The sequence below is a fragment of the Oryza sativa genome, chromosome 12 (assembly GCF_034140825.1).
Source record: "Oryza sativa Japonica Group chromosome 12, ASM3414082v1".
In the NCBI taxonomy this organism is placed as follows: Eukaryota; Viridiplantae; Streptophyta; class Magnoliopsida; order Poales; family Poaceae; genus Oryza; species Oryza sativa.
In genome coordinates this window covers 28,157,055-28,179,773 of record NC_089046.1, presented here as the reverse complement: position 1 = coordinate 28,179,773, position 22,719 = coordinate 28,157,055, and the positions used below count along the sequence as shown (strand labels likewise).

Here is a 22,719-nt window from a genome sequence, read left to right as displayed (position 1 = left end):
CTTTGGTAGGGAGCATTTTGCGGCCTTCTCTTTCCTAGTACATATATATAGGAATATTATTAGTCCCGTCTTTAACTTCTTCCACATTCCTCTATCTCCTCTCTCAACTCTCAACTCAACTCATCCCTAGCGAGAGCTCATCCACTTAATTACGACCGTTGAAGAGCAGTGGACCTTGTCTTTCACCTCTTAGCTAGGCTACTACTTTTTAAGATGAGAAATTAAGGAGACAACAAATTAATTAAGCTCTATATAAACATAAGCATTTACTATTTACCAAAACATTTTTATTATGCTTTCCTTTCCCCACCATCATATAGTAAACTTTTATTCTATAAACACAACGAACCGATGTTGAGCTTAACATGAACGTTTTATTCTAGCAAAGTTATGAGACTGATATTAGCGACTATTGTATATCTCCCCAAAGGTACCTATCATTAATTGTCTTAGAAAAGGGAATCGATCCTCCTACATGTGATATTGACATATAATGGTAACACTAGCCTCTGCCCAACAGGAGTAGGACTATTACCAGTAATCAGGGATCCCGAACATGTATAAAAATCACTTGATCTCTTGAAAACTTCATTTGCATTCTTATATATATCAACCAATCCCTACATCCTCCAAACACATCATATATGTATGGATTTTGTGATCGGGGTATATCCCTTGAAATTTTTTTAGTTCTTTTTAATAAATAATTTCAATAATAGACCTTCCAGGAACTTATTTTCAAAAATGAACATTTTCGCTATGCCATTGGAACCGACGTGGCCAAAGTACGCAGCCACCCACCGGTCTTGGCGTGGCAATTGGGTGCAATTAAAAAAAGAATTCCTCTGCCCATCGCTCTAATCATATATTCGTGCCGGTTGAGTGCAAATGTTCTACAAATGTTAATTTGATCTATTGTTATCTTCACCAATTTAATCAAACGGTTGAAAATGTTGTTTGTAAAAACTTAGCAAGAATTTCTTGAAGTACTTACAGCATTGCTCTATCTAATAATGTCAAATGGTCTTCTAGACTTTTGGTTTTCCATCACAATTGCGCACATGCTTTTATCTCAAATCAAGTGGGGTAATAAACAAAGCTAATAATTAGTGGTCACTTTCATTTTCCTACCTCACGTAATAAATTTGCACACGCATATATATACTGTATATGTTCATGGGGGTAAAACATTATTGTCTCTTGAGACGAATGTGTAACCACGTGCGTACCATGCGCAAATGCAAGAGAATACTTAATAATCGATGTTAGCAGTAATTAACTACTCCCTCCGTTTCAAAATATTTGATACCGTTGACTTTTTAGTACATGTTTGACCATTCATCTTATTAAAAAAAATTGTGAAATATGTAAAACTATATGTGTACATGAAAGTATATTTTACAATAAATCAAATGATATGAAAAGAATAAATAAATACTTATATTTTTTGAATAAGATGAATGGTGTGTCAAATATTTTGAAACGAAGGAAGTATATACATAGGAAGATATATGAGCTGACCAGGCCTAAAGTTAATCAATGACTATGTATATAATGAAGTCATTTAATTCAATTAGCCTTTTCTTGACAAGTAACGCGACAATTTTGTATGTCAGATGGACACATTGTACTTTCGTCCGACCTTACGACCTTACTTTGTGTCATGGCCTACGTAAAGGTCTACGTTTTTTTTATGGATATCCTAGTTAAGTCATCAATGTTCAACTACTACAAAAATCAATTTTACTGTTGGACAAAACAACTTTTCGCGTACGGCCAGTCCAAACGCTTCGCAGGCGGGTGGACTGACCGCCTGTGGAAATCGATTTTCGTAGGCAGATTCCTAAAGAGGTCCGCCTACGAAAATATTTGCATACCAAAAATACTCGGGAACTTCAAAATTCTCCGTGTACGAGCAGATTCAAAAGCCTCCAATCCATTCAACAAATTTACCAAATCCTCAAATACATTCAACAAAATTCATCACAAATCAACACAAACAACAAAATATTCATGGCCGTCGCTGCTCACTCCTGTGAGCCCCCAACACACCGCTGCTAGTTGAAGCCACCGCCACTCACGAGAACGAGGACGGCCAGCAGGGGAACCACGCTCCCGAGGATGGCCCGAGGTCAGCCAGCGGCAGATCCCCCAAGGGCACCCGACGGCGGATCCGCGTGCCCGACACGTGCCCGAGGCCACCTGACGGTAGATCCAGGCACCGTCGTCATTGTCGTCACGGTCGGTGGCAGATCCGCGCGCCCGAGGCCCAGCAGCAGATCCATGCGCCCGAGGCCGCTCGACGGCGGATCCAGGCGCCGTTCCTGTCGTCGTCGTGGCCGTCATTGGTATCGTGGCTGGCGGTAGACCGAGGCGCTGACACCGCCGTCATCGCGGCCGGCGGTGGATCCATGCGCCCCGGGGCCGGCCGGTGTCACGCCCCGAACTAGTCCCGACCGGAACTAGCCCGTGACGCTCCAAATTAACCTGTTAATCGATACCAGTCCCAGGAAATAGTGCTGGTATCACAGGAAGACAGAATATCACAGCAACAGAGGTCTCTTTATTATAGAGTAGAGGTACAGTCATGTTGGGTTGCGGACAGATCTCGAGCTCACAACTGCATTACAAAAGAGAAACGGAAGCCAGGACTTGGACCAATCAACACAGGCGCGACTTGGGAACTAGGCCGAAACCCTAAAACTCATCGTAGCTGGCTTGCTCCTGGAAGAACTCCTCATCAACAGGATCCGCTTCATCTTCTTCAGCTGATTTTATTTGAACACCTTTCTGAAAACAACTAAGCGAGTGCTTCTCAAACGACACGGTTGAGACAATGCGTCTCGTCCGGTCGGAGTTTGTGCAATGTATCAGTCTTTAGAATTGATCAAGATTGGCACCCGGCCAACAACTTTCAAACGGCCACCCGGGCCTAGCTGATCCCGTCAGCTGCTGATTTTTCAAACATCGAACCCCTTTCCATAACAGCAATTTCACAAGCAGTATCAAACAAAACTACGCTAGGAATCACCTCACATCCGCCCATGACCGTGGGCACGGCTGTTCGAACAGTTTGTTAACCTCTGCAGAGGGGGTACACTTTACCCACACGACATTACTAACCCGGATCACCCAGCCCGTGGGGATCAGCCACGTCGGGAGACCTCCAAGCTTTCATGACAAGGCATTTCCAAAGCCGACACAGGTTTACCATATGCCGACGAGAGGGGTCCCAGACCAACAACAGGTTAGGTCCCAGACCATACTGTGCCAGGAAGCCCAGGGGTCCTCCCCGACACCACCCCGGCGAATCCACATGTCTCTCGGCATCAAGGCTCCCCTGATAAGCTAGTTACTCAGCTAGGGGTGTCCCATTCCACCCATGTGGTCGTACTTGACTTATGTTTGGATGAAATTCCAAGGAATCGGTCCTTAAGTGCGAGAGCGGGAAACCGTACACCCGGTACGTTCCCCGGTCCGCGGTTTTGGAAATTCATTTAGTTCGCAAGCACCGACCCAGGTGTCGGGTTTTCCAAGTCTTTTGTAAAACCCAAGTTTTACCCAAGTTGTTTTTCAGATTTTAAGTTTGAAGGCATCCGTCGATACTGGCACAGGGTGCACGAATATCGAGGCGCAACTGGATGGTTACAAGGGGACATGATATAACAATTAACAAAGGGAGGATCAATGCAACAAATTAGGTAGGTCCGCCAAACTGCCTTGCAGACGGGACAACAGATTAAGTGCGATCCTATCAGTGCATAATATTTTTCAAGCAACATAATTAAATTTCAAATATAGGCTCAAGATGTTCAGAGGTGGCTTGCCTTGCTCGAGATCTGGAGCTTGATCCTCGAAATCCTCGCACTGCGGGTCTTCGGGCTCCGGAACTACACGCGAAACGGGACAACTCAACAAACGGCGAAAAATAAAGCCCTATTAATGACCTCTAAGTGTGCCATTAGATAGATCTCGAGATTTGAGGAATTTTGGAAGTTGAACGGAGTCAAACGGATTTACGGTTGGGAAGATATTGAATTTCTAAGATTATTGGATTTTTGGTCTAAAGGAAAAGGATTTAATTAAATCCTTTTTGGAAAAGAAAAGAAAAGAAAAGAAAAGAAAAGAGGGAGGGAAAATAGACTTTTCTCGGGCGGCTAGGGCACGGTCCAAGAGAATTGGGGCGGTCCGGCCGAGCTAAATGGGCCGGCCGGCCCAAGACGGTCGCGCGCGCGGGAGGGAGGAGAGAGAGCTGGTGGACCGGGCTCACCGCGCGCGGTCCCGGGTGAGACCCGCTTGTCAGCGGCTCGGCTCACCGTGCGGAGGGAGTACGCGGCGCACGCGCGCGGGCGGGGGAGGGACGCGGTGCACGCGCACGGTCTGCGGAGGAACGGATGCAGCGGGCCCACGCGTAGCCTCACGGCTCGCGGTGGAACGCGCGCACGGGAGGGGCTGACCGGGGTCAGCCCGTCCCTACCTCGGCTGAGCTGGCGCCGACGTGGCGCCTACGTGGCTGCCACGTGGGCTGGCGGGAGGTAGACGACGACGCCGGCCGGAACGGACGGCGGACAACAGCGGCGAGCGGCGGAGCGAACCGCGGCGATACCGGCGAAAACGAGCACACTGGGTGGTTGCACGAGACGAGGGGAGACGAGCCAACGGCTCGGATTCGCCGGAGGAAGCTTGACGGCGGCGAATCGCGGCGGCGGCAACCGGCGGGGAGGGAAGAGGGAAACGGCGACGAGGTCACGAGGGGCCGATTCCCGGCGGTGAGAGCATTTACACGGCTATGGGAATCCGATGTTAGCGTCGGATTGGGCGGAGCTACGCCGAGCGAGGCTGGCGACGAGCGGGTGCTACGGAGCTCGAGCGGTGACGGCGGCGAGCACACGGCGAGCGACGGCAACGGTCGGGGCGGCGCCGGCTAGCTACGGGGAGGCTACTCGTGCTACCACCGAAAACTAAGGGGGGGAGATAGAGCGAGGAGGAAGAACGGAGAGAGGCACTACCGTGCGGGTCGGGGCGCTGTGACGAGAGGCCGACGGCGCGGGAGTAATCTCTCCGGCCTCGAGCCGGGGAAGAGGAAGGAGAGGGCGCGGCCGAAGTCCCCTTCCGCGTCCTTGCTCATGCCGGCTCCTCCGACACGCGCAACGACGAACGGCGACGGCGAAACAGAGGGGCGGCAATGGCGCGGAGGTGAATGGGAGAGGAAAGGAAAAAGGGGGGGAGCTCGGGTTTATAGGATGGCAATGTCGGTTTGGGAACCGACTTAGGGCGGTCAAAGGAGAGGGCTAGCGCTCGGCGGTCGCGGCCAAAGCGGCGACAGGGAGGAGGGAGGAGGATGACGCCGGCGGGAGGGAAAAAGGGGAAAAGAGGGAGAGAAAAGGGGGCTTGTCCCCTTGCCTCTTCGGGAAAAGGAGGAGGGAGCGGGGGCGTCGCGGCAGAGGGAGGAGGGAGGCTCTACCTCCGTCCCTTGGAGGCTAGCGCGGGAGTGGCGGGGCCGAGGCGATGACGACGGCGATGACGGCGGGGCGGTTTGGAGCGGCGCGACGACACGGGCGACAGGCGCGGGCTGGCGCGGCAGAGGGTGACGGCGGCGGCGACCAGGCGGTCGGCCACTCGGCACGCGTGCGCGGGAAACAACGGGCGGCGCGGCTGGGCACACGCGCTGGCTTGCGGGGCCGAGCGGCTGCAGGCGCGGTAGAGCAGCGGGGTCGGGCGACGCGGATGGCGCAGACGACGCGGCTCGGGCGGGGAACCACGCGGGCGCGCACGCGCGAACGACGGCGCGCGGGGGCCGTCTTCGCGAGCGGGGAGCTCGCCAGGGAGAGGAGAAGGAGAGCGAGGGGAGGGGGCGCTCGGCGCGGCGCTTCCGCACGCGCGGGCAGAGCGAGGGGAAAGGGAGGGGGCGCTCGGCGCGGCGCTCGCGCACACGCGCGCGCGGCGCGCGGGCGGGGCGGAGCGAAGCGGAGGGAGAGGGGGAGAGGGAGCGCGCCGGGGGAGGGGAGGGGGCGAGAGAGAGAGAGAGAGAGAGGGAGAGCGGGAGCGCGCCGGGGGAGAGGAGAGGGCCGGGGGAGAGGGGAAGATGGGCCGAGAGAAATTCGGCCCATCGACCCCGGGGGAGGTAAAATAGACTTTTGCGGAGGAATTTGATTTGGAAAGATTTGGATTCGGATTTGAACTTGACGATAGATCGGGGATTGAGATCTTGAGATGGCACGGACCCTAGACGACAAGCGAAGAAACAAATTTCGCAATTAGGGTTTTTAAGAGATAATTTTCCCGCTAGGCGCCACAACGGAACGGGCGCTACAGCCGGATCTATGAGTAGGGAGGGAGGGAGTCGCCGCCTCCGCCCCACCACTTTCGCTTCCTTCACCGTCGTCGCGTCTGCGCCGCCACTGTCGCTCCCCCTCCTACGGCCGGATCTAGGAGCGGAGAGGTAGGGAGGGGGAGCCGCCTCCACGCCGCCGCCACCACCCTCTCCTCCTCTAGTCGGATCTGGGAGGGAGGGAGGGGAGGGAAGGGCGCGTGTCGCTGCTCTAAGATGGAGAGTGAGGTGAGGGAGAGGGAAGGAGTGGGAGGGGAGACCAGATGAGGTGAGGGAGAGATTAGACTTGGTGAAAATGGGGATAGGTGGTGATTTTATAAGTTATAACCTTTTCGCATGTAGACATCTTAAGGTTTCACCTACGAAAATCAATTTTTATAAACGGACCACTTAAGAGATCCGCCAGCAAAAATAAGGGGATTTTCGCAAGCAGATCTCTTAAGAGGTCCTCGTGTAAAAGTCGATTTTCGCACGCGGCACTAGATTTATGGTATCTTTAGCTATTTTTACAAACGGTGATTTTATTATCCGCCTGGGAAATCGTGACGTTGGGAAAAATCTTTTTTTAAGTAGTGAGAGGATATTGCTCGTTTTTGCACGCTATCTAAATCGTTACTAAAATACTTAATAAGATACAACAATATGTGATATGCCAAAAAACACGCAAATTCAAATTCCACCTTCACGAGACTATACTTGTATTTTTCAACTAATATAAAGTTTGAACATTAATATATTCATATTTAGATATAATTTGTACATATATGGCATTATTTATTGTTATGTAAATCTGTAAATTAATAGTGTAAAGTTGTAAATTAAAAGTTGTCAAAAAGAACAGAGATAATTGAAGTGGTGCCATCTTTCTCTCTCTCCCAACTACATCAGTTGGAATATGCCTCCAGAAGTTGCATCAAAAGAGTTGTGACCATGGACAAAACTCTCAAAATCTCCTAATTACAAAAGACATTGACCTCTTCATGCATGCTCATTTAAACTGAACGCAACATGCCCCCATGCTAAGGTAGCCATATATACTAGAACAATATGTTGATCGCTCTTGCACGTGGATAAACATATAGTATTAAAAAAAGTGAGTTCATTTATTTACACAAAAACACAATATGAAGATAAATAAGGAATTGGGAGAGGTCAAAATTAATGATACGTACCAGCTTTAAGGAATTAATTAACTTGTTCGATTCCCGGCCCCTCAATAGTTTTAGAGATAATTTAATTTTGTTACAACAGATAATTTTATTGACCTAGGTTTTGGGGAAAATTTAGCCAAACTGATGCAAAGTTGCAAACAACAAAACGTGCGAAGTTCGAAAACAGGTAAAACTAGACATCGTTGGGGTTACCTATTTTCCATCACCGGTTTGCTACGCCACAACCAAAAAAAAGATGACCATAAATTAATGTGCCATCAAAGAAAGTATTATAAACTCTTGAGTGCGTGTGTTTTTCTCTCTTAGGTATCTAATTAAATAGTTAACAAGATAATTGAAGCTAACAACATGGTATACCATATATAGGCATGTAGAGACAGATGTAAGGACAAAATTAAAGCACCTCGTTTGCACCTAATCCGGGGCCAAATGCAAGGGAGCATCATTGAAACACTGATCGGTCGAAGAAGCTTACTTGGTACCGACCGTACGCAATGCTTAAAAAATGAATCATGCATCATATGCATGTGCTTGACTGACCTGCTGGCTAGCTGCAAATTGCTGTTTAATATGCCATGGCTAGCAGCTTAGCAAATTCGATCGGTAATTGGTCGATTAAGATAGGAGTATATAATAAGTGATGATGTGGAGGTACGTGGGGGCAGCGCCCCTAGCTTCCTATAAAAGGGCTCCAATGCATCACCTAAGTACTCCAGAAAATCAAGAAGCGATCGAGCAAACTAAGGAATGAGCATTAAGCTAGCTAAGGTAATCAAAGCCATTCTACTTAGCTAATAGTATAGGATATACTCCACTATATAGCTAGGAGCACTGGATATATAGACGAGCTGAGCCATGGCGTGGTTGGATGATGTGCTGAGCTTGTGCAATAATAATACTCGTATGTGCAATGCCCTTGTCCTCTCTGTGGTGGTCGTCTCCTTCCTCCAGCTCTTGAAACATGTGCTCCTGACGCCGTCGCGCCTCCCGCTCCCGCCGGGCCCGCGCAACCTCCCCGTCGTCGGGAGCGCGCACCGGCTTGTCAACACGCTGGCGCACCGCGTGCTGAGGGACCTGGCCGATGTGCACGGCCCGCTCATGCACCTCCGCGTCGGCCAGGTGCCGGTGGTCGTCGTCACCTCCAAGGAGCTCGCCCGGGACATTCTCAAGACCCACGACGCCAACTTCGCCACGCGGCCCAAGCTCGTCGCCGGCGGCATCGTCGCCTACGACTGGACGGACATCCTCTTCTCCCCCTCCGGCGACTACTGGCGCAAGCTCCGCAGGCTGTGCATCCAGGAGATCCTCAGCGCCAAGCGCATCCTCTCCTTCGAGCACATCCGGGAGGACGAGGTGCGGATGCTCGCCGACGAGATCCGCGCCGTCGGTCCATCTGTGGCCGTCGACCTCAGCGCCAGGCTGCACCGGATAACCAACACCATCGTGTCCAGGGCGGCGTTCGGCAACAAGAGGAGTAACGCCGCCGACTTCCTCGTGGCCATCAAGCAGAGCGTCATCATGGCGTCGGGGTTCTACGTGCCGGACCTCTTCCCGAGGTTCAGCGTGCTCCTCTGCTGGCTCACCGGCATGCGGCGTACGCTGCACGGCATCCGCGACACCATTGATAGCATCCTCGAGGAGATCATCAGTGAGAAGGAAGAGGCCAAGCAGCAGCAGGATAATAATCTGGTGGACGTCCTGCTCAGCCTCAAGGACAAGGGGGACTTTGGCTTCCCCATCACACGCGACACCATCAAGGCCATCGTGCTGGTTACTACTTTCTATTCTCTCTTGTTTCATATTAGTACTATATAGGATCGATGTTTTGGGTTTTGAATAGATTCGTGTATGAATCGCTCTCGCTTCATATACGTGCTCTATATATTCATTAACAAAATTACCCTTCAATTCACTTTCTTTAGCTCCTCGTACCTATATATGCATGTATATATATCGTTAATGTATAATCCATATCAGGACATATTTGCTGGTGGATCCGGCACATCCGCTAATGCCATGGAGTGGGCCATGTCAGAGCTGATGATGAACCCTAGGGTGATGAACAAGGTGCAGGCAGAGATCAGGGATGCGTTTCATGGGAAGCAAAGCATCGGTGAGGCTGATCTTCGGGCTCGTGACCTCAAATACCTTAAGCTAGTGATGAAGGAGACGCTGAGGCTGCACCCTCCAGCTCCCCTGTTGGTGCCACGAGAAAGTATTGATGCATGCGAGATCAATGGATACATGATCCCAGCGAAGGCGAGAGTCATAGTGAACTCATGGGCCATCTCGAGAGACCCGAGGTACTGGGAGGATGCGGAGGAGTTCAAGCCAGAGAGGTTTGCCGAGGGTGGCATCGACTTCTATGGTAGCAACTATGAGTACACGCAATTCGGGTCAGGACGGAGGATGTGCCCAGGGTACAACTATGGGTTGGCCAGCATGGAGCTCACGCTAGCGCAACTGCTTCACTCCTTCGACTGGAGCATGCCGGATGGAGCCACCGAAGTTGACATGACTGAGGCTCCCGGACTAGGTGTTCGTAGGAAGACACCGCTGCTTCTGTGCGCCGCCCCCTATGTTGCCAGCCATATATATGCCTAGCTAGCTACTAGTTCATGGTGCCACCATCGTCCATCCATCCTTATAATTATACTATATGAAATATACAATAAATATATCTTAGCCAAAAGTGATGGTATAAGGTTATATGTATATCTTTGGTTGATGCAGAGTCTGAAGTTTACACTATTAGTATTGTCTAAAAGAAACAATAATTTAATGTTCCATGAATACCAATCAAAAGTCTTAATTTGGTTGGAATTATGTAATATAAATGTGACTTGGTGGAAATTAATAACATATTGTGAAGAAGCTACTCTAGCTAGCTAGTGCGTGGGAGATGTTTTTTTCCCCTTGAGGGGACATCCTTTCGTTATGTGCATATCGTATAAAAAGTCATTACAAAATTTAGTATGACTTATATAATTGTATATTGTATAGTACTAGAGTTGGAGAGGAGGAAAGAAGAGAAATTTAACTGTGAATTACCTATTCTATTTAGAGTTAAATTTTTTATTTTTATTTCTTTCTTATTATCTTTACCTATTATAAAAATTGAAAATGATTTCGTACTCACTTAATTTTCATCCATCATCTGAGTTAAACACGCATAAAACCCGGATCGGATCGGATAAAAACATCTATCGGCGAACCGGATCGGAAAAATGACCCAGACTATATCTTTACCTATATATTATAAAAGTTTAAGATGTTTTTGCCGGTATTTTGGTACGTCATCCGTATTTGAGTAGGTTTTAATTTTTTTCGGTTTTAATCTCTACTACTTTAAATCTGTAATTTTAGAAAGGGTGAAAAAAAATCATGCGGGAAAAGAAAACGCATAGTAATAAAACGCGAAAGAAAAACAGCGGAAAAAAAGTCCGATCCGGACTGGAAATGGGAAAAAAAAAGTGGTGGAAAAAAGATGGAAAAAAACATAAAAAGCCGACTGCACAAAAATATAGAAGTCGCCGATCGTAAAAAAAAAAAAAGAAAGTCACGTGAAAAAAGAAACTGCCGTCCTAAAAAACGGTGAAGAAAATAGCCCGTAAAAATTACCAGAGAAAAAAACACATTATAAAACAGAAAAAAAAAGAAGTCCCTCTCTTTTATCCGCCATTTTTTTTCTTTTTTTCGCTTTTCTTTTTTTTTCCATCCTTTTTTTCGTCTCTATATTTTATTCGTAATTTTTGTGACGAGAAAGGGTCTGTGCACATTGTGAGGATTTTTTTTATCTGACCGGTTTTTTCATTGTCGGGCCGCCCCTAGCACCACCGCCACATCGATCGGCCTTCTCATGCTTTCCCTCCTCCAATTGATTGAAAAATCAATTCTCCACTACTCCATCATCATTTTCCCTATATTTTTCTTTCAGTTCCGCTTTAATTTACTGGATTCAATCTCTATATTTAGAAGACACCATTTATATCCTACAGTTTTATTGATTCGCTGCGATTTTGATAAAAACGGAAAGAAAAAAGATCGAGTGAATAAGAGCACTCAACCAATTTTGGGAGATTGAGAAAGATTCGATCGGATTTGATGAGGAGTATCGGTTCTGGCATCGTACTACACGGTATTATCTTCGAGGTTAAAAACGGCAATCGACTATATGAGCTAAGCTTATAGCTCTACTTGTGGGCTAGGTTAAAGAGAAGTAGGCCAAGTAGAGAGAAGTAGCGGGCTGGGTCGAGACTGAAAAGGAAGGAAGAAAATAAGTTTTTGTCCAAAACCAAAAAGGACAATGTATAGTAATCTAAAAATATTTTTATCCGTTGCAATGCATGGGCGTTTTTTCTAATATTATGCAAAAATCAGGGACACATGCATGTGTGCGTGGGATTCGAACTAAGGGATACATGCTCATGTGTCGTCTCAGCTTCTCATGTGTCATTGCAATTTTCCGATTTTCGCATGCTCATCAAGGGTCTAGTTGGGGAAAATTTGTACTTCTTTTGGGAACGCAGCGAAAGAATTCTATGCCCGCATCAGGGTAGAATATGGCTCGAACGGAGGGGGCTGCAGCAAGCGCTTTACTGGCATATCAAGGCAAAGCGTCGTCCAAGTCTGACTCAATAAAGTAATGCGTTGTGCATGCATGATAATGCGGTTATCCGAGTCCGACTCGATAAAGCATTGTATGTACACGAGAACGCAACTTGGTGCGTCTAGGACACGTTTTTTCTCATCCTCATCGCTTCCCACGCAAAACCACCGTATTCAGTCAATCTATACCATTATTATAATTTGAGTTTGCTATGATCTAACAATCTAACAGTAAAAGTCATTATAATTGGAATATGTAATTTATTTTTACCCATTGTAACGCACGGGTATTTTTGCTAGTATAAGTTTAATTTGAATGTGCATTTTTTGAAGTGACATACCATATTGATTTATCTTACAAAAATTGTTTTAGTTTTTTCTATGATTTTTTTAAACAACATGCAAAAACGGGGATAATTAATTATTTGCTACTCTTACGAATGGTGCTAAATGATTTGCCACTGTACCCACATGTCATATATACACATGAGAGCCTACATGTCATAGACAGCGAGTGACAAATAATTAATTGCTACATCTTAAAAGTGACCAAAAGTTAAATATCCCCAAAAAATGAAGAGACATCCCTCGAGGGATGAATAGACTTTTCCCCTGTTGTGTGTATCTGCTAAAATCGATTTGAGCTTGAGGTTGGAAAGAAAAGTTTACAGGTCGGCAGTACATACGTAAGGTCCTATAAGAGAGAGACTGGGCCTTATGAAAAACATCCACATGTACGTAAAGTAACCCTCTTCCCTTAATTTATGCGTTTAATTAGTTATTACTTAAAAAAAATACTCGTACATTGTAACGAGTAAAAACATTTTTCCAGTGGTACAACCGCTATTAGGAACTGAGTATTGAAACGTTAGGATCACTATATATTATATTATAATTGAAAAAGTTAATAAAAATTGTTCCTTGGTTTGGGCCGAAAGCCCGTTCTTCTCTTCCTTTTTTGTTTCAACCCAGTCCGTTACCTCTCTCTGCTTCACCTGACTCTCTTCGATCCAACCCACAAGTGAAGCTGCGGTCCAAGCTCGCGTAGCCGACTGGACTGGGTGGCGTGCGGCTTTGTGGGTGCGAACCGCCTCGTCCCCGGCCAAATGCTGCTCTTTGACCACCGCGGCGGCCTGCACTTGGACGTGGACCTGTACGTTCGACCAGTCCGACCGGCTGCCTCAAGGACGACGATATGATGATGACGTTGGCATGCATGCAGTCCGGCAACACAGCGGCCTGGCATGCAGAGAGCGTTCAGTGCCGCTGATGGTATATATGAAGATGAAGAAGAGGAAGAGGAAGAGGCGGTTGCGGTCGCAGGCCGGACAAGTGCGGATCGGAGGAGAAATTAATAAGTGCAGATCGCAAGGGCGGACCAGCTGAGATTCCAATAATTCCTATAAGTCTCTCGCGTCGTCCTCCCCTGGGCAGTACGGGAGGCGACGACCCGGCCGCCCCTATCCCTCCCCTTTTTCCCCTCCGCCTCGCCGCCGCTCGAGCGGCCGCCGGCAAAGCTAGCCGGCCGCAAGGACGGCGGCGGCAGGGCTCCTCGCTGACCTCTCACTGAGCGGGCAGGGGAGCCGCCAGGCGGGACGACGGTGACCGCCAAATCTAGGCCGCTCCGGCCGGATCTGGCGGGGCGGCGACTGGCGGCGGGGAGGACGGCGGCCACGGCGGCGGGGATGGCGACGGCGAAGGCAGGGGCATGCGACGCCGGGCGGCGGCGGCTGAAGGCGGCGGGGATGGCGATGGTGGCGGGGATGGAACCGGCCGCGAGCGCGAAGGTGGTGGTGGTGGTCCCGTGTGGGCTTGTGGTGGCGACGGCACGGTGCCCGGCGGCGGCGGCGGTGTCCCCCAGATCCGCGCCTCTCGGCCGGATCTGGAGGGTGGCCGGTGGCAGTTGGCGGCGGCTGTGCGGCGACGACGGCGACGGTGTGGCGACGGCAGCAGCGGCAGTTGGCGACGGCGACAGGACGGCGGCGGCGGTCGTGGCAGTTGGCGGCTGCGGTGTCGGCTGGCGATGGCGGTAGTGGCGCACATGGCATCGGGCGGCGGCCAGCCGCATGCTGGTGAAGGGCGACGGCACAACGGCAGTTTGCGGATGCGGGGGCTGGCGTCGGTGGCAGCGGCGACGGCGGCCGTTTATGGAGGCGGTGGTGACGTCAGCGGCGGGGAAGGAGTCAGCTGCGAGGCAAGGATGGCGACGGCGAGGTGGCTGGGCGTTAGGTAGCAGCGGCTGCGGTGATGGTGACCGTGTCTGCGGTCACTGGAGGCATGGCGGCCTCAAACGGCTAGCTGAGCGCGTGGGAGACGACTACATCTGGCCGGCGCGGTATCGTTTGGTGGAGGGGTCGGAGACCGGCTTGGCGCAGAGAAGTGCAGCCGATGACAGCGGAGGCCGGCTCGGCGCGAGAGGCGCGGGCGGCGGAGATGGAGGTCGGCTTGGCGCGGGAGGCGCAGCTGATGGAGGGAGACCGGATTGGCGCGAGGCGCGTCCGGTGGAGGAGGCTGGCTTGGCGCAGAGTGGCGCGGCCGGTGGTAGAGGAGGCGACCTAGGTGTGAGGAGTTGCTGCCGGTGGGTGTGGCGCGGTCTTCGGCGCACGAAGACTGGCCGGCGGGGGACGCTGGTGTAGGGGTCCCGCATGTCGGCAAAGCTTGTGTGGTGGTGGAACATCGGTGCGTCAGGCGTGGATTCGCAAGTGGTGAGCGGCGGGTGAAAACCCAGTCCGGCCTTGGTTGAACCGACAACGATGGTTATCCCCCCTCCTGAGGGCGTTGTCGTGCTGTCTCACCCCTCTGGCGACCTCGTCTGTGTCCCTTTGTTGGCTTAGTTGCGGTCGGTCACGCTTAGCGGCGGCCTGTCCGGTGTTAGCCTTCTCCTGGGCTTGTGTGATGGGGATGTCGCCGTGTGGGTGGTGGTATATTTTTTCCTTTTTCCTAGTTACGACCCTCCAGGGTTGTAACTTGTAATTTTTTCCTGCTCTATCAATAGAACTTCGCCTTGTAATTTTTTCCTGCTCTATCAATAGAACTTCGCACCGTCTCGTGTGAGTCGTTCAAACAAAAAAAAAACCAGCTGAGATTCCTGGACGTCCGTGAGCATTAGCATGTGCGAGCGCATGGGCTGGACGTGGTAGTAATGGTACGTGCCAGCGTGTGCGGTGAGCCGTGACATGCAGCAGGCAGGGTGGTTTAATTCATTCAATTCATGATGAATGAGCTCACTGGCGAACGTAGAAAATTAATTTATTAGTGTTATAATGTGTATATTAGTATCATAGTATACTAATTACACTTCGATTATAGTGTTATGATATATAGATAAGCAGTTTAATTTAAAATTATCGGTGTCACCTAACACCGACGCTAACACTGTAGATCACCACTGAATGAGATAGTGCCTGCCGGTTACTTGCATGGATGACACCTGCAGCTACATACGCACCTACATGTACCTTGCACAATCAACAGTACACGCGCGCGCGTATGCATTATAGTAAGGCAGCTAGGTTGGTGTACAATCGATCGCTCGCGAGAGGCCGTCTCTATACTGAAAGAGCTAGGATTACTCAATGATTAATGTTGAAAACAAATTCGATGAATTCATTAAAGAAATAATTTCTATATTGGTCATTTCGACTGTCACTAGGCTAGGCAGAAAAGGAATTTTGTATTTTGAGTAATTCGCGTGGTTTTCAAACGCGGATCCATGGATGGATATGGATCCGCCGCTCACCACCATTCGCAGGACCCTCCGATTTTCACTTCGATCAATCTCTTTCTTTTTTTCATTCCGGAAGGGGGAGGAATACACGGGAACGAAGGAGTTCATTAAATTCACTTGTCACCACGCCCGCTACCACACATGAACCAGCGTGGCAAATGATCGATCCATCAGTTATGAATGCTAGCTCGTTCCACTATTTTAAAATTTTATTTTTACGGACACCCTTATTTAATCACGAATAGACTAAAATAATATTCGTATGTATAAAGATTTTGGTGATGTTCGATTAAGATCTCTCATGAAAATGCATTTTCTCAAGACGAGCGTATTAAGAGGCCCGTCAGCAATAATAGCGTCCGCCTACGAAAATGGATTTTCAAAAGCGTTTTTTTTCAACCACATATACTTCGCGGCACATTAAGCTTTTCTTCCTCACCTCTCCCTCCACTCTTTTTAACCTCCACCTCTTCTCTCTCCTCGCTTACTCCACGTCTTTTCCTCCTTTCTCTCTCCTTCCCTCCCTCCCAGTCTCGTCGGGGCTCTTTGGGCTTAGGCTATAGATAGCAAGTAGTGACGGCTCGGATGACGACAACAAATCCAACGGCATCATTCTCGGGAGAGACGGATTAGTTGTCCTTTGGCCTAGAAGGGGCTATGGACGGCTGATGACGAGCTCGAGGATGATAGGAATGGGAGCTATGGTTTCGGGATTTTGTTTTTATAATTCTTTTTGCCAAATTTTGTTTTTGCAGACAAGCAGTTTAATGTTCCATATGAGAAAATTTTGTTTTTGCACGAGGATCGGCTGTTTTCTTAGAAAATTTTGATTTCTACTGTCATCTAAGGGCAGGCGGGCAAAGTGCTCGCCTGTGAAAATGTGTTTTATCGTATGAAAAAGTATTTTTGTGCTAGGTTCTTATGGTACAATATGGACGCACCAGTTTAATTTATTTTTTGCAATGTAACTTATAGAAGTGAACTTTAACTTTATACGAGAGTACTAATTAGTATCAAGGTTGGCTTATGGTGGGAGGGAGTGAGTACACGTACGAATTAATGCTACTAGCAATAAAGTCGGACCGTGTCAGTGCACCTATCTACCCATGCATGCATGTCGATATGATCTCTTCCCATATATACATGCGTCTAGCTAGCTAGGCGCGCTTGGACCTGGAGTGGATTATATATGCATGCACAAATTAGCTGATGATCTCTATCGTTGTAGGTGCTAGCTACAAGAGCTCATAATCGGTACGTACAAAGCGCATCGCAGCTAGGCAGGCATCAAATTAATCGATCTGAATCCATGGCGCGGTGGTGCATGAGCATGATGCACATCGTTCTTCTTCTACTTGTAGTGGTGCTCATGCTACTTAATGTATCATGTGAGGCCGCTAGAGGCATGCCCGCGCCGCAGGGCGCCACAACCATGGCGAAGGCCATGGAGGCCGGCGGCGGCGGGGGTCTCAATGACCACAAGACCTTTCTGCCGCCAGTGCCAGGCATGGGCGGCGGCGGTGTTGGAGGCTTCGCTGGTATGGGAGGTCCTCTCGGCGGGGTCATCGGAGGCATCGGTGGTGTTCTCGGAGGAAGCCCTGCTGGTCTTGGAGGAGGCCTCGGCGGTGGATCCTCCGGTGGCCTTGGCGGCGGTGCCGGTGGCGGCTGCATCCATCCGTGATGTTGTATCAGGCAGGCAATTACTATACTCCTATATATGTATGTGTGTTTGTCATTGTAGCTTAACTAGCTGGGAAATAAGTCTGCAGGCAGAGCCTGCCCTGAAAGGATGGACCAACTACGTAACTATACTAGAATATAGTTACTGCGAATGTTATAATTGCTTCGTTTCAGCTCCATCCTAGCTTATTAGTCTATCTATTTGGTTGTTACCTTGTACTACCCTATATATATCTTTGTAATCGTTTCATCTTGTGTCTACCTTCAACGTGCGCCTGTACGTTTTGTTTCATGTGTATCCATATCTCATCTCTCAAACAAAACCGATCAGCAAATTAAAGTGTCACTTAAAAAAAAAAGGACCAGCGCGTTGCAACATCCAAATTTACTTAGGATTAAGGAATATTACAAGTATAAAGAGTTTTGACTTCAACAAGAAGCTGTCGAAGTAAATAAAAGTTGCCACAGAAGCAATCTCCCAAAAGAAAATAGATTACATTGAGGGATTACTATCCAATATTTCTGAAAACCTCAGCTTCCTTACAAATCGCCACTTCCTCTTTAATTGAACCAAACAGGAAATCTATCGAGAGCGCCGTTGATTCTGAAACACAAGCGCATTTCTTTTCTTCCAAACCATCCAACATACAAATAGCACAAGGCTATCGATGACGTCCCTGTGGCCATTCTAAAAATTTTGCCGCATCGCTAACCACCATTCTCCCATGTCCATGCCTGAGTCAGACGGCATCAGGAATCCAACACCAATCGAGCCCTTGCCGTTACATATTACTCCCTCCGTTTCAAAATGTTTGACACCATTGATTTTTTAAGTACGTGTTTGACCATTCGTCTTATTCAAAAAATTTAAGTAATTATTTATTCTTTTCATATCATTTGATTCATTGTTAAATATACTTTCATGTACATATATAGTTTTACATATTTCAAATTTTTTTTTGAATAAGACGAACGGTCAAACATGTGCTAAAAAGTCAACGGTGTCAAACATTTTGAAACGGAGGGAGTATGATGTTGGTTCGTGTGGCATGGTGATAAACTATCTTGTCAGGCTCACTACATCTTCACCTTTGCATTATTGTCAAACTTGGGCCTTCTTCTAGACTGAGGGCCGAAAGCAAGAGAGGACCTAATTAATTTGGTCCGGCCCAATCAGCCCATCAGCTGCCTCATACTCCTTCCCTCTCTCAATCGGAGTCGGAGAGCAGAGCAGAGCAGAGCAGCACCGCGCGAATCAGAGTGAATTCTGATCGGAGTCGGAATCCTACTATGATTCGATTCGATTCGACTTTCGTCTCATCACGCTATAAATTCAGTCTCCTCCACGCCGGCCGGAGCAAGCAATCAATTAACCACCAAAGCGCACCATCGTCGATCACCATCAATTCATCAGCACTCAGCGCAGTTAATTAGTTGTTGCCAGCCATGGCGGCCACCCTCCCGTACGCCCTCCGCAAGCAGCTCGAAGCCGCCGACAAGTGCTTCTCCGACGGCAACATCAAGGGCGGCAAGATGCACGCCGACATGGCCGCCGCCCTCTTCTCCTCCGCGCCCGAGGCCCAGTGCGCGCAGGCCGCCTTCAAGGTCCACGCCGCCGCCGCCGCCGCCGCCACCAAGGACAAGACCAAGACCGACCACTACGCCGTCCTCGGCGTCAAGCTCAGCGCCACCGGTAAACCGGACGCCATCACCACCGACGCAGTCAGGAAGCAGCACAAGGCGCTCTGCGCCATGTTCGCCACCGCCAAGGACACCAGCGCCGCCGTGGCCGCCTACAAGCTCGTCGACGAGGCCTTGTCGGCGCTCACGGACATCAAGAAGAGCGACGTGATGGCGCCCCCTCCTCCAACGTCGACGTCGACCTACTCGTACCAGCAACAGCAACAGGTGGCGCGGCGCAAGGCGAAGCCAGAGGCAGGAGGACCAAGAGTTCCAGGCGCGAGCAGCATGCTATCAGGAGGAAGAGGAGGACGATTACTACGGCGGTGGCCGCGACAAGGACGGCGGACGCGGCGGCAGGCACCGTGGACGCTAACCTTAATTAGTTTGCTTCTTTTCTTTCGTCAAGCGATCAACGCTTATGTCTGTTTACTAGTCTTAATTTGCTCTTGTCAGATGTCAAAAAAGCAACTACTAGTATTATTCAGTATATGTACTACTATCAAAATAATTCCTTGCTACTTCCTCCGTTTCACAATATAAGTCATTCTAGCATATCCCACATTCATATTGATGTTAATGAATCTAAACATCAATATGAATGTGGAAAATGCTAGAATGACTTACATTGTGAAACGGAGGGAGTAGCAATTATATATATATATATATATATATATATATATATATATATATATATATATATATGAATTGAGGATGACAACAATGTGGAGTGCATAACGAATACTATCTAGCATTTGAAGCCGTGGCAAACGGAGAGGATTATGATGAGGATGAGCGCGATGATGATACCGAGGACGATGAGTTTGATCTTCATGTTCTGGTACCACATCTTGCGCCGCACTCGCGTCCCTTGCTGCCTGAAATCAGCAGCCTGCAAATTGCAGTAAAAATGCAATCAAAATGTCTTAGTAACTAGCCCTTAATCTGTAAATTACGTGCCTTGATGAATGAAACTGAAATGCCTGCCTGGTCATGGAGTTGCTCTGTCCTGCTGACAAGTACGTCGATCTGCTGTCCGCGATCAATGGCCTGATGATATATTCATGCCATGCAAAACTAGTTGTTAGTAACTTCAGATACCTGAATCTAGTAGCTTCAATTGGACTATGTACTGTACCTTGTCAATGTTTTCCATCATGATGCCTTTAACTTCAGAGACCTGAGCTTTCACTTTGGCTAGCTTGCTCACCTCCTCAGGGTGATCCATGCAGTACTTCATCTGCTCTCCAAGCCTTGGCCTATCAAGCCAACACACTATGTATTGAACATGCATATATACAGGAATTTATAATGATCGGTGTTTTATAGACCTAAAGTACTGCATGGATCTATCTGAATCCTTAAATTAGTTGCTGGCAGATGAAATGAAGCGTACGTTACCCGAAATCTCGGCTGAGGCTGTTGGCTGCAGCTGTGGCTGCTTTTCCTCCTGCATACCTCTTGTTGAAATCCTCCTTGATCATATCTAGCAAGGCGAGAGGAATCTGCCGGCCACTCGACTCGGTTGCAACCACGCAGTATGCTGTTTTTTTTTCAGATAATTCAGTCATACAGGCAAGTAAAGTGGCAACTGAAATTTTCTTGTGCTTTTAGGTTTCAGTCAAGTGTAAAGCGACATCGGATGAAATAATTTCTTCAGGTCTGGTTACCCTATATTAGTTTTAGATAAATGGCTTGAGAGAAATAAACAGCTGCAAACTTTTGTTACAGGGCCGGTCCTACGGTTTTGAGGGCCCCAGGCGAACTCATCGCGATGGGCCCTCTAAGCTATATATAAAACTTATTGATATATATATATATATACGCTAATTTTACTTGTAAAACGAAAACAAATACATCCATATATTAAATTTAACATGCATGGTAATTATCAAGAAATAAAGTCGACCAAAATAACAATATATTTGTAACTTGGAACTAATATCATTATTCATTAACCTAATGAAGAATAGAACCCCATCACATCTATTGTTTCCTATGAAAAGATACTTATTCGGGCATTTCTTGATGCAAAATCATCAAGAACAGTATTAAGATCAATAGTGTCCAAGATATCCTTCTCGATTGAGCATATAGCCAAGCTATTTAACCTTTCTTGCAACATAATTGATATCAAATAGTTATTCAACAACTTTAATTTTGAGAAACTTCTTTCAGATGAAGCTACCGTCATAGGTACGGTTAAGAGAATTCGATAGGCAACTAAAACATTTGAATAAAAATCTGCATCCATAACAAACTTCAGAATCTCAGGCACGAACATCGAAGAATCTGGCAAACTCACTTGCAACACCTTTAATTCTAAATAAAAACCATTGATCTCAACATCGGATAAGATACTAGATTACTAGTATTAGGTGTTGGCACCCCCACCATTATGGGTCCCCTACCATCATGGGCCCCCGGCGGTCGCCTCGGCTGCATAGGGCCAGGGCCGCCCTTGCAGTTTTGTGATGGGTAAACAATTTTATTCATTCAACTTGTCTGAGACTGGGTCGATCAATGATCTAAAGAAACTTGTCTGAGACTGAATGAAAGCAACATGGATGATGATATACAGTTAACAAACAGGGAGGATGGCATATTGACATGGTAGATTTCCTGTTCATCATCGTCTTCGTCATCATCGATGATCATATTTTTAATATATCTAGTGCAAACCAATCATGACTAGCTATTGTCGTCGCAAAAAACGAATTAAACGAAGATTAGTTGTTGTCGGCTAATTAAGCCAAAAAAAAAAAGATGGAGTGGATGATAATCCAGTATATACATCTGTAATAAACAGAGATCGAGGGAAAAGAGAAAGATTAAATAAGTACCGTAGCCTTGGTGGATGAGGAAGTTGAAGGTGTGGGCGTCGCAGGTGTAGGTGAGGCGGTTGTCGCCGGCGGGGAGCTTCTGCAGGCACTGCGCGGCGATGTCCCGGAAGTTGCCGGCGTACGCCGTGTGCTCCGCCAGCACCACCGTCCCTCGCGCCACCATCGCGTATATCAGCTTCGACTCCGCCATCTTGATTCTTGATCTTGCTTCTTCTTGTTGTAATTGCAATTCTTGTGTGTCAACACTCAACAATGGAAGGTGTACGTGGGCGTTGTGGCCAAGGTAGGGAGGAAGGAAAGATCGATGGAAGCAAACGAAATGAAACGCCGGCCGACCGTCTTGGACTAGTTATTCAAGAACCTCATCAATTTCCCCTAGCTTAATTGTGTCAATGGAGTTATCAAAAGTGATTCTAGATGCTTGGACTTTGGTTGCTTCGATCAGAGCCGTCCATCCGTCTGCCCCCGTTGACTAGCTTGTCTATCTGTCGTCTGCCTTCCCGCGTTAACTGCTTCTTATTCCTTGGACGACCTTCTTTCCTTCCGTTGGTCTAATCTCTCTATTACTACTCCAGTTTATTTATTTCTTCCTTGACTCGGTAATGAACTATTACTATTGATGATTCATGGCTTGTTCCTCTAGTAATCTCAGATATATGCGTCTCTGCATCCTGCAAC

The 22,719-nt window shown here is 48.0% G+C and overlaps 3 protein-coding genes across 3 annotated transcripts; 2 read left to right on the top strand and 1 right to left on the bottom strand.

Moving 5' to 3' along the window:
• Positions 1-8,227: 8,227 nt before the first annotated feature.
• Positions 8,228-10,212, top strand: LOC107276432 (premnaspirodiene oxygenase). Its single transcript, XM_015763951.3, has 2 exons — positions 8,228-9,273; positions 9,481-10,212. The coding sequence occupies exons 1-2, from the start codon at positions 8,359-8,361 to the stop codon at positions 10,105-10,107; spliced, it is 1,542 nt and encodes a 513-aa protein (XP_015619437.1). The 5' UTR covers positions 8,228-8,358; the 3' UTR covers positions 10,108-10,212.
• Positions 10,213-17,147: 6,935 nt separating this feature from the next.
• On the top strand, positions 17,148-17,519 carry LOC4352921 (uncharacterized). Its single transcript, XM_015763856.2, has one exon. It carries the CDS (start codon positions 17,148-17,150, stop codon positions 17,517-17,519), a length of 372 nt encoding a protein of 123 aa, XP_015619342.2.
• Positions 17,520-19,655: 2,136 nt separating this feature from the next.
• Positions 19,656-22,415, bottom strand: LOC4352920 (vesicle-associated membrane protein 721). The gene is made up of 5 exons (XM_015764394.3): positions 22,042-22,415; positions 20,600-20,741; positions 20,337-20,457; positions 20,186-20,248; positions 19,656-20,090 (listed from the first exon to the last, which is right to left on the bottom strand). The coding sequence occupies exons 1-5, from the start codon at positions 22,229-22,231 to the stop codon at positions 19,947-19,949; spliced, it is 660 nt and encodes a 219-aa protein (XP_015619880.1). The 5' UTR covers positions 22,232-22,415; the 3' UTR covers positions 19,656-19,946.
• Positions 22,416-22,719: the final 304 nt, after the last annotated feature.

Excerpts from the sequence above, each read along its gene's own strand:
- LOC107276432 (XM_015763951.3), top strand. The coding sequence starts at position 8,359 with ATGGCGTGGTTGGATGATGTGCTGAGCTTGTGCAATAATAATACTCGT. Across the intron at positions 9,274-9,480 it reads CCATCAAGGCCATCGTGCTG|GACATATTTGCTGGTGGATC; the intron begins GTTACTACTTTC and ends AATCCATATCAG.
- LOC4352921 (XM_015763856.2), top strand. The coding sequence starts at position 17,148 with ATGGCGCGGTGGTGCATGAGCATGATGCACATCGTTCTTCTTCTACTT.
- LOC4352920 (XM_015764394.3), bottom strand. The coding sequence starts at position 22,231 with ATGGCGGAGTCGAAGCTGATATACGCGATGGTGGCGCGAGGGACGGTG. Across the intron at positions 20,742-22,041 it reads CCTCATCCACCAAGGCTACG|CATACTGCGTGGTTGCAACC; the intron begins GTACTTATTTAA and ends AAAAAAAAACAG. Across the intron at positions 20,458-20,599 it reads AGCCTCAGCCGAGATTTCGG|GCCAAGGCTTGGAGAGCAGA; the intron begins GTAACGTACGCT and ends TTGGCTTGATAG.